A 12,211-nucleotide genomic window follows, 5' to 3' on the forward strand; every position below is an offset into this window, starting at 1 on the left:
TTCTTGGGGATTGTTATCAGGGATCACTCTGGGTGTTTGTTGCAGCTCGGTGAAGCCCAATTTTGGGGTCCTCGGTGTTGGCTATGAAGGCACTGGTAGTGGCTGGAGGGTGTTTGTTGGCTCAGGAACTATGGTTTCCTAATATAGTGGTTGAATCAAATTCGAATGAGGTTATCTCCTCTCTGCTAGGCTCAATTCACCTTGGCGGCTGGGACGTTTTCCCGACCCTTGCGAGGGTTGTTCAGCTGGGAGAGTCCTTTCAAGCCTGTCGTTAATATTGGGCTCCAAGAACAGCCAACTTGGCGATAGACATAGTTGCGTCGAGATCATTTCAAGAGATGGATGTTGGCGCTTGGGTCGTGAAACCTCCATTTTCTTTGGTGCATGTTCTTAACTATGATGGTCTACCTTGTCCTCCTTTTAGTTAGTCCCCCTGGATTGTTGAAGGGTGATGCTATGCACTCAATGCAGCATCTAGGTCTCTTTATCCCCTCAACAATCCAGTTGTTGTTTGTATTATGTTAGCTTTCTGTTAGCCACATGTTTTCGGCTTTCCTTGTACTCAATTGGCTTTAGCCCTAGCAATGAATTTACCAATTTCACAAAAATAAAAATAAAAATTTAACCTCATTGATTGTTTCCCTCTTGTATCTCCCGAAAGAAAAAAAGGAAGAGCTTCTAGTAGTAAGAGCAAGATATCAAATATAATACATTTGATACCTTCAGACTTCAATGTAGTTACAATCCAAAGTTAAATAACTTTATTTAACATTCTTATCTAATTATTAGTAAGAGCATAGAAATGTTTACTGATCTACACATATAAAGTATGCAAATATACAAATAAACACACACATTTATATAGCGAGATACTAGAGAGACCAAATTTTTAAATCATCTTTTGTAGACCACGTGATGTGTCAGTTGATGACTGAACTCCCTTTTTAATGATCTAAACAAGGAATACTCCAATCATGAGCGACCACATTATATGAACTACAAAAAATAATATAAAAATTTGACATTCCTAGCTAGCATTTTCCTCTCTCTCTCTCTCTCTCTATATATATATATAGGGAATTGTTATTGACACTCTAAAAATCTCATTCTACACTCCAAACTTTCTATATTTGGAAAGAAAAATATACTTATGAGGAGTGTAGAATGAGATTTTTAGAGTGCCAATAACATTTCCCTATATATATATATATATATATATATATATATATATATAATGATTTACAAAAATTAAAATCGGATCCGAACCGAACCAAACCGTGGCTCGGGCAACTTGATGCCCACCTCGTAATTTACTGTCTAAGGTCTATGCATCTTTGTCTTGGTTGAAGCAGTATGCAGGTGCTTGAGCGACTGTATCTGGTAACACTGCACCAACCTCAAATGTCATTACCTGAGAAGATATTCCTACAAAATAATCATACAAATCATCAGCAGTAACATATTGATGACTATTTATTTGAGTCAGGTTAATTAATTTGTAATCTAAAAAGTTGCATTAAAATCAATACTTCATACCAACAGTCTAATAACATAACAAATCAAACTGTCAAACAAGATAATTTTTTTTTTTTTTTTTCAAAAGTTAAAGCAATTTAATCGATATAACCGTCGATTTCGAACTCCCAAAATATAATTGCTAGGGAATTAAGAAGAATGGCATACATACATACCATCATAGAAATCCCAACGAACTGGCCTCTTGGTGTAAACATCCTCATAGTACCAAATAAAATCCACCTTTTCCCACACATTGCAAAGAAACCCATCTGTGACTTCCGTCCCTAGATACTCTGCTCCGTCAAGAAAATCGGGCCTCGGAATGCCAACTTCAAACCCCATAACCTCACAACTTCCGTTGTCACCGACGGAGTAGTAAAATGATGTGCCGTTGTTCCACTCTATGTCGTACAAAACCTCACCCAACTGCTTCTGAAATATGTTGACGTTCCTACCTCTCGGCCAGTCGTACCAGAGGTCGCTGAGCTGGAGGTGTGTTGTGGTCAAGTTCATGAATAGAAGTGCATGGAATTGCAGTGGCCATGGCGACGGTGTTGGGTTCGAGTTTGAGCAAGTCAGGAGCTGCAGTATTATGCAGGTTGTTAAGCATAGTTGCAGTGGTAGTTTGAGCTGCTGCATCTTGTTTCTCTTCCTCTCTTCTCTCTCTCTCTCTCTCTCTCTCTCTCTCTCTCTCTCTCTCTCTCTCTCTCTCTCTCTCTCTGCTTCTTGTGGTGATGTTTATCAACTTGTTTTGAGAAGGATAAAACACAACTGAGCTGAGCGGTTGAGAAACAAAGGCAGTAGTACTGCACCTGTCCCACCTCATATGTAACTATATGAGAAATTTTCATTGTGACCAAAATACAAGTGATAAACTATATGTTTTTGTATAAGTAGTGGGAAATTTAATATTGGGATTTTCTAACTTTAATCCTTGAAAAATATAGAAATTTAAAATAAACCTAATGTTAGATTACATATTGATTATAGTTCCTTGATGTGTCCTTAATTCAAAATAATTAATGTGTATTTTATTCAATGTCTTCCATTAAATATTTAAATTTATTAATATACACATTTTAATATATTTTTTGACCAAACCAAAGTTTTTTTTAATTTATTAATTTAATTTAATATTCTTCAAACATGAAAAACTTAATTAATGTACCTCAATGTTAGTATCAAAATGTATTATATTGAATTAATGTATTTAAATGTATGTATACAAATGTATGCACTGAAATATTAAACTAATGTACCTAAATGTATGTACCGAAACGTATTATATTAAACTAATGTACCAAAATGTATTATATTGAATTAATATACCTAAATGTGTGACAACCCGTTCCAAATGTTACGTTTTTATTTTATTTTAAAAGCGTGAATTTACGAAAATGTCATAGATGCAAAGATTTTGACTTATGTTGACCATCGTCTAGAGAGACGTATGACTTATTCTTTTAACATATTCTCGTAGTACTCGTTGGTGTGAACGCATAGGCAAAAGCCGTTTGCGAGTCCGAATTATAACGGTATAGTTATGGACGTTTGAAAATGGTTATTTAAAGTTTGGTTATAAATTATTTGAATTCCCAACTTGTGGGAAAGTGGCAATCATATTTTAGGCACAAATAGGAAGCAACCAATTAAAATTAGAGGGAGAGGGTGAGACCCAATCAGAAAAGAAAGAAAAAAAAATGAAATGAGAAAGCTTCCTGTGCACCCGTGCCCGACCTTGTGTGACCACCCATTTTCCAAGGCCGATTCCGGCCAACTCCAATGGAGTTTTTCAACGCCACCACCACCATCTTGAAGCTCTCATTCCCCTCTACAAAACCCACCCAAGAACCACCTTGATTAACCATGGTATGTGGCGGTTTGAGGCCACGAAAGTTGGCGGTTCTCACGGTGCTCCGAGCACCCTTTTTGATTTTTCGGCAAATCGGCAAAGTGATGGCCGATGCCACCACTTGGGCTTTGTAGCCCATCATCCCAGGAGCAAAACCCAACCAACCTTGACCCCGTTGGACCACTGTAGAAGACGAATCGACACCGGGAAGTTTTAGGCACCCTCCAGCTTTGTGGGCAAAATTGACCATCTTCCGTCCACTTTTGGACTTCGTGGAAGGTATGAAAGTTACTCCACTCATTGAGATCTTCATTTCTGTGAAGTTTGAAAATTTTTGGAAATAGTTGGATTTTTCGGCGAGTCGGGGCGGCCGACCGCCACCCGCGGCGGCACGTGCGGTGGCGCGTGGCCAGTGGACCGCCAATGCTATTTTTAGGCTATGTCAAATGTCTTGAATTCAGCTTTTTTATTTGAATGATGTAGGTTGATCGTTGGAACATAAATTCGTTACGATACGTTACTTGATAAAAATGTGAATCGACGATCCGACCGTTGGATCGTCACCAAAATTGGATACATTATGATACGTAATATTTAAAGATCATAGGAATTTATGGATTGGGAATCTGACGTACGTATCTTCCCGAATTGGATTTGTAAGTTAGTAAAATAAATGTTCATGGCCACTTGTTTTAGGCAATTGGCGAAGATCCGACCATTGGATCGTAATGAAATTTTAATATGTTATTCTCAAATCATATTGTGGATCTTTGGGAGTTACGGATTGGAAATCTGATATGCGGATCTTCCGGATCGAGTTATACAGGGTTGTAGACCCTACCGTCGATCTTTGATCGACTGTTGACTTGTGGTCAATGGGTCTCAAACTATTTTAGAATGCCCTTGAGGTTGTGTTTTATGTGAATTACGTATTCTACTGATAAGAGTTCTGAGATGTGATTCGATAATTGGTCACAGGCACCAATCATTCAGGACGTCTCGATGTGTGCGCTAGCGAATCATAGCGTGGACTCCAGGTGAGTGGATCTTTTCTTTTTTATCGTACATATTATTGAGAGTTCTATCGACACTTTTAAATTGATTAGGTATATTACTTCATATAATTATTGTGAATGCTTGAAGTACTATATGAACTACGAATGGTTTGATCCCTGTTTAGGGTACGTAGGCAGTCTAACGAGACGTTAGATGCAGCCATAATATATTTGAGACAAAAGCCTTATTTGGGAAATTGAGTAATGCGACGAAAATTGGTAAAGGCAAGCTTTAGTTTTGTGAATTAGTTAGTTAAATTAATGTTAGTTGGGTTGTCATGGATAATTATCCCTGAAAATAAGTAGTTCGGGAGTAGGGCGTTATTGATTGTACATTTCACACCATATTGTATATAATTGAAAATGTTACGACATGGTTGAGTATTAGATTGCATCATGGTATATCCATATGTATATTACTTGCATATAATTATTAGGAATACTTTCAAGTGCAAAGGTGAACGTAGGACACCCAGGTAAGTTCAGGTGAGTTTATGGTATTAGTTGAATCGATTGAGTTATAGCATGACTACATTTATGTGTTAGGCAACTCCGATACTATCGTACTGGTTGCCATGAGTTGCACATGTTATATTGAGATGCATTGAGAGCTCATAAACCTGCACCCCGGTGTTAGTGCTCCCGCCCGAGGTCAGGGCACAGTCCTTCACATGATGTTCACCTCCCGCACCTTATGCTCACCTTGGACTCAAAGTAGGTGCACAGGCTTGTCGTACATACCACTATAGGTGGTTCCGACTCGTAGGTGACCCGCGATTATTCGCATAGTCTTCACGTGATCGTAGCACTTGAGCGTACTTATTTACACCCAGTCCTGTCGTACAAACCACTAGAGGTGGTTCCGACTCGTGTGCAGGGATGATTGATGAGATATAAGTACAGTCGTACGAGTCACGTTAGGTGATTTCGGCTGATGTATCATTTTATATTGATTAAGTTCATTTGGCCTACTTGTTAATGCATTGTAGAGTCTATGGACATGGCATACTCGTGGTTTTGGCCATTTTTGAGCATAGGTGGATATATATATATATATATATGTTGTGCTGTCCTATAGAAAACGATAAGAGAATTACAGTGAGGGGTTATTACTGATAGAAAGGTAATAATTTTGGAAAGCTTGGTTTTACTGCTTACTCACACTTTCTGTTTTGTACCCCTTCAGGTTTTAACTGCTGAGTTCGTATCGACGAGGATATATGGCTAATCTTAGTATTGGTGGTTACTTTTAAGGGTATGATTCTTACCCACACTACTGTACTTTACTTATGCTCTGACATCGCGTGTGAAATAGGTTCGCTCCCACTTGTAGCGCACTCTGGTATTTAGACAATTTTAGGTTCAAATGTATTCACATTTAATACACTATCACACTTTATGGCTTCGTCACCTTCCAGGTGTCGGCCAACACAACTCGATTTGGTGTCCTAGTGGACATTCCGGGTCGGGATGTGTCAAAATGTTTGTATCGAAATACATGTACTGAAATGTGTGTACCTAAATGTATGCACCGAAATGTATTATAATGAATTTAATGTACCTAAATGAAGAAGACAAAATATATCGAAATATATTGTAAAGTAAAAATTAGTTTATCTAAATGTTTACAACAAAATATATTACGATGAATGAAATGAAAATGAAAATTATAATGAAATAAAATTAATACATTAAAATTAGGAAGAAAAAGAGAAATAATTAAAACATCAAAAATATAATTAATATATGAGGTGATTAATGTATCAAGGATTAAAATTAGATTTTGGTCTTACTCATGGCTTTAGTCTAAAAGTCATCTTTGCCAAGCATTAAAATGAAGTTTCCTATTTTATATTTTAAGTTATTAATTTTTTAACACATATATTCCACCATTTATACAGTAACATATGATGTATCATCTCTTGTTTCAATTACACTGAAAAATCTCTCTAACTATAGCTACCCCTACGCATAACATATATATGAATAAAGTTCTCATTTAAGGGACACCTTGTTTGCCAGGGGTAGTCATTCATTGTTTTTACCGACGATTGTGAGATTGTTTCCTCAATAGTTTTCTTGATTGTAAGAGTCTTATTCTTCACTAGTGTCGCAGTGATGCTTACCTAAGGCTCTCATTTTCAGAACATTTGAGGACATCTTTCATATGAGTTTTTGGATTAATCCAACGGTAGCTAAGCTTATTAGCTATAATAAGTCATGTTGTACCTAAACAAACTCTAGCACGGAACAATTAAAAAAAAGAAGGGATCAATCTCTTCCAATCAACGAAGAATAGGGTGCTATCGTTCACACTCTAGCTATAATAGTAATTTCCATTTTACTATTTAAATCGAACTTATAACGCACGTAACTTCTTCTTTATAGTTTGGATCTGCGAACAACTTTTGCCTACGCGTTCGTGAAATCGACCTTCATTCGAAAACATTAATATGACCTCGAAAAGTCTATGGATTTTAAAAATTAATTAAGAAAAATTCATACCTTGTAATTGTACAATTCAAATTCTAAAATTAACGGAAATAAAATAAAAATAACATAAATACATAATTAATGTAAATAAGATACATACTTAAATAATGAAATACTGGGAACGAGACACTATTAGAAATGGAAAATATAACATTGCACTATACATTAAAAATTAATAATTTGGAGGGCTATAAAAATGGCACAGGGGCTACATTTAACCAAACCATTTGAGATGGCCTAATGGCCTTGTACTAGTAGGATAAGTCTTTTCTCCTTAAATGAGTTTTAAATGCGAGACATTGGTATTGGTATGTTTGTTTTGTAAAAGCTCATGAACAACTAGTATTTTTTTACGAGACAACTAAAATTAGATTCTATTAATAAAATATGCATGGAATGTAATATCATGTTTGAGATTCGGTTTTTACTTTTATCATCAATTTGAATTTTTTAAAAGACGAAATTGATATTATATCCTCTGTTTTCTTTTGTTTTCAAAGAAATTACAAGTGGGATAGTAAATGAGAGTCCAACCATACATCTAGATTAAACATTTTTCAGATAAAATGTGTTGTTCCCGGGCATGTAAAAAAAAAGTAATTATACATTCCTACCCCATCCCTTGGAAGGAAAATGATAACAATGAGAAAACAGACCGAGATGGTGGTTTTTGCCTGCGAAGTGAAGAACATTCTCCTGGCACTAACACTTTGGCTGCATGAGGGGAATGGTTAAGTGAAACTCTTGATGTAGCTGTTAGTGAGATTCCATCATCTCCACATATCATTCCATCATCTCCACATATCTCTCCCCAATCCTCTTGATTGCGTTAAATTTAGAATGATTGTATAGGTTTGACTTGGTGATTTCAATTGTAATTAATTATTGTATCAAATGTGTTCTATATATCATGTAATTCTGGGAATGAATAAAATAAGGGAAAATCATTTTCTACATGGTATCACCTAGGTCTAGGCTCCTTCTTCTCGAAAAATCCTAGTCGATCCCTGCCTCTTCTCCCATGGCTACCTCTGTTCCTTCTTCTGGTCCTAGTATTGCTAGCTTCCTGAAATTAGATGAAGACAATTATCCTGAATGGCTTCGCCAGATGAAACCATTCCTTATTGGCCAAGGACTTTACAAGTTCGTTGATGGCTCTCACCCAAACCTCCAGCTACCATTCTTGTCGTGCCCCCCACCCCTCCTTCCCCCACCGATGCTCCTGCTGCTACTGTTCCTATACCTAATCCGGCTTTGCTCACATGGATTCAACAAGACCAACTTGTGGTTAGTTACATAACTACTACGCTGACCAAGCCAATTATTTCTCTTACCATTGGTTGTGAGACAGCCCAGGCCATCTGGGAATGTCTTCATCACCACTTTTCCCAAACTTCTATTGCTAGCTCCGCATCCCTCCAGTTTCAACTCCTCGACATCACAAAAGGGACCAAATCCCTTAATGAATACTTGCTCCAAGTCAAACACATTGCTGACTCCTTGGCTGCAATCAACAAACCCGTGGATCCTGAGTATTTAGTCACTCTCACTCTTCGAGGCCTTGGTCCAGAATATCTCATGCTTCGAACCGCCATTCTTCAAAGTTCTTCCCTCCCAACCTTCACTGAACTTCGCTCTCGCATTCTCGCATTTGAAGCCCAAGACCCCAACTTCACCGCATCATCTCCATCCTCCCATGCTCTCTTTAATAACCACCCCCACCATCGGCTCCTCAAAACCCAGCCCCACCTCAACAATTCCCTGGACATAAGCCTCATAATCCAACGGGTTTCCATCGAAATCATACTGGACGTGGTGGTAATTACCGCAACAACCAGATCTCTAACCGCCGGTACAACAATAATCATGGCTTTCCTCTTCCCCCGACGCAAGGTCAGCAACCATGGCTTCCAGGTCACCTTTCTTGGTCTGCTTCAACTCACGGCTTGTTGGGCCCTCCTCCAACCTGGTGTCCCAATTGCAACACCAATCAACATAACTAGGCCCACTGCCCGCACAGGTACACTGGCCCTGCCTAATTCCCTCCATTTGCTGGTGCACATATGGCCCAATTCGCTGCTGCGGCTGATCCCGTTTGGTATCCTGATACCGGCGCCACTCATCACATGACGGGTCCCGGCACATCTCTTCAAAACCCGTATCCCTGCCATGGTAATCAACAAGTATTTATGGGTAATGGAGATTCCATGAATGTTACCCACACCGGTACTCTTCCATTTTCTTTGGGCTCTTCTAAATTCACTCTTCGTGATGTTTTTCGCATTCCCGCCATTCGCAAAAATTTACTTTCCGTTGCTCGTTTCACCAAAGATAATCTTGTATTTTTCCTTTTTGCCCCAGATTTCTATCAAATTTATGATTTGCTCACCGGTGCACTATTATTTCAGGGCCCATGTGAAGATGGCTTGTATCCTCTTAAACTTTCCTCCATCCGTCAACCCCTTGCTCCTCACGCTCTTTCCACTCTTCACTCCTCTCCTTGGCATCGTCGTCTCGGTCACTCGTCGTCTTCTGTTCTTTCCCACCTAGGACCATTGTTAGGCAAAGAAATAAAATTTAATAAGACATTCTGTACGGATTGTGCTATAAGCAAATCCACTCAACTACCGTTTTTGAACCGTATAATTTCAGTCTCATTTTCTTTTCAACTCATTCACTCCGATGTTTGGATGTCTCCTGTGCCATCTATTAGTGGTTTTCGGTATTATGTTCTTTTTACGAATGATTTTTCGCTTACTCTTGGATTTATCCCATGCGCCGTAAATCGAAAGTGTTTACACACTTTCAAACATTTGTTGCCATGGCACAAAATCTCTTCAACTCTAGTATTAAAATCTTACAAAGTGACAATGGTACCGAATATGTGAACAATGCCTTCGCCAATTTTTGTACCACCTTAGGTATCCAACAACGGTTCTCATGTCCTCACACCCCTCAACAAAATGGTGTCGCCGAACGCAAACATCGCCATATTGCAAACATGATTCGCACTCTTCTTCATACTGCTCATTTACCATCTTCCTATTGGACTGAAGCGGCTCTCACCTCGGTTTATCTCATTAACCTTCTTCCTACACCCCTCCTAAATTGGGAATCCCCATATGCCAAACTCTTCCATCGCTCTCCCTCTTACTCTCATCTCCGTGTCTTCGGTTGTTCATGCTTTCCTAACCTCATTCCTTATACATCCCACAAACTTTCTCCTCGTTCTTTAGAATGTGTCTTCATTCGTTACAGTCCGAGTCATAAAGGTTATAGGTGTCTCCACCCTTCCACCGGTCGTGTCTATATCTTCCGTCATGTAATTTTTCAAGAAGATTATTTTCCTTTTACTAATTTGCAGGTTACTCATGAATCTCCAACAGTTTTGTTGGACATTCAACCTATCGCACCTCCGCAGCCCCTGCTGCCGAGCCCTCATATACCATTGTCTTCTCCTCCTCCGCAGGTTACTTCTCCCCCCAGTGATCTGCTGAGCTCACCACCCAACTCGCGGGCCCCAGCTGCTGCCTCTATTGCAGCTCCACAGACTTCAAATATCTTGCCCCCTTCACCGACAACACCACTTCCACCGCAAGCATCATGTGATGATGCACCAACTGCACCGTCCATTGTCTCACCGCATGCAACCCATGCAGATCCCATGGTGCCTTCCCATGCTAGTCTCATAGCCCACGAAACACATGTCATCACTGCCCCATCTATGCATCCAATGGTAACACGTCTCCGACTTGGCATCACTAAGCCCAAGCATCCCACCGATGGCACCGTACGCTATCCTCTGCCCAAAGCCCTTATCACAACACTCTCTGACCTTGAGCCCACCTGCTTCTCTCAAGCCTCCAAGAGTCATGAGTGGCGCTCTGCAATGTCTGAAGAGATCAATGCTCTACTTAAAAATAATACATGGTCTCTCGTTCCTCCTTCACCTCATCATAACACAGTTGGTTCTAAGTGGGTGTTCCGGATAAAACGAAAGCCTAATGGATCTATTGAGCGTTATAAAGCTCGTTTAGTCGCCAAGGGTTTTCATCAACAGCCCGAAGTTGATTATGGGAAGACCTTTAGCCCCGTTGTAAAACCTACCACCATTCGAACGGTTCTAAGTGTTGCCATTTCTCGTGGTTAGCCACTGCGCCAACTAGATGTCAAAAATGCATTTCTTCACGGGTTCCTCCAAGAAGATGTTTACATGATTCAACCTCCCGGTTTCGTTGACCATGATCGTCCCCATTATGTATGCAAGTTATACAAATCTCTCTACGGTCTCAAACAAGCGCCCCGAGCATGGTTCCATCGCATTAGCTCATTCCTCATCACTGCCGATTTCACACAAAGTGTTGCTGATCCATCCCTCTTCATTTATCGATTTGGTCATCACACCATATTTTTGCTCCTATATGTTGATGACATTGTTCTCACTGGTAGTGATAATGTTTTGCTACAACGTTTTATTGATGCATTGGGCAGTGGTTTCAACATCAAAGATCTTGGTCCACTTCAATATTTTTTGGGATTGCAGGTTCTTACTCATGGTGATTCCCTACACATCAATCAATTAAAATATGCTCATGATTTGTTACAAAAGCACAATCTTGAACATTGCAAGCCCGTCACTACACCCATCGCTGCAAAGGTGGTTTTGTCCAATACTGATGGTCCTCTCCTCTCTTCTCCCACGGAGTTTTGCGAACTTGTTGGCTGCCTTCAATATCTCACCTTGACACGTCCCGACATTGCTTATGCGGTGAATACAATTTCTCAGTTTATGAGTGCCCCTCGTGCTCCTCATCTTGTTGCCGCCAAGCGTATTCTTCGGTACGTCAAAGGGACTCTCGATCATGGTCTTGTATTTACACCTCAACTACGAACCGCACGCCTTTGTGCTTATTCCGATGCCGATTAGGCGGGGTGTCCTGATACACGCCGCTCTACAAATGGTTACTTAATTTACTTGGGTTCAAACCTTGTCTCATGGTGCTCAAAGAAACAGCCCACTATTGCTAGATCTAGTGCCGAGTCCGAGTACAGGTCTCTTTCTCACTCTTGTGCAGAAACAACATGGTTATCCTATCTTCTCTATGAGCTAGGTGTCTCTATACAGTTTCCCGTTCATCTTTACTGCGACAATCTCAGCGCCACCTACATGGCTGCCAACCCCGTCTTCCATGCTCGTACTCGTCACATTGAACTTGACTACCACTTCGTCCGTGAAAAGGTTGCTGTTGGTAGTCATCGCGTATTCTTTGTGCCATCCATCGATCAGCCAGCT

At 39.8% G+C, this 12,211-nt stretch overlaps 1 protein-coding gene across 1 annotated transcript; it reads right to left on the reverse strand.

Moving 5' to 3' along the window:
* Positions 1–685: 685 nt before the first annotated feature.
* LOC137738008 (uncharacterized protein At4g14100) lies at positions 686–2,260 on the reverse strand. The gene is made up of 2 exons (XM_068477607.2): positions 1,692–2,260; positions 686–1,425 (listed from the first exon to the last, which is right to left on the reverse strand). Exons 1-2 carry the CDS (start codon positions 2,155–2,157, stop codon positions 1,325–1,327), a joined length of 567 nt encoding a protein of 188 aa, XP_068333708.2. The 5' UTR covers positions 2,158–2,260; the 3' UTR covers positions 686–1,324.
* Positions 2,261–12,211: the final 9,951 nt, after the last annotated feature.

This window comes from Pyrus communis, chromosome 13, assembly GCF_041283825.1.
Source record: "Pyrus communis isolate YQ-2024b chromosome 13, ASM4128382v1, whole genome shotgun sequence".
Lineage (NCBI taxonomy): Eukaryota > Viridiplantae > Streptophyta > Magnoliopsida > Rosales > Rosaceae > Pyrus > Pyrus communis.

Bases quoted from the DNA above. Each gene is read 5' to 3' on its own strand.
- LOC137738008 (XM_068477607.2), bottom strand. From the start codon at position 2,157: ATGCAGCAGCTCAAACTACCACTGCAACTATGCTTAACAACCTGCATA. The intron at 1,426-1,691 runs GTATGTATGTAT...ATTATTTTGTAG, and splicing joins TCGTTGGGATTTCTATGATG to GAATATCTTCTCAGGTAATG.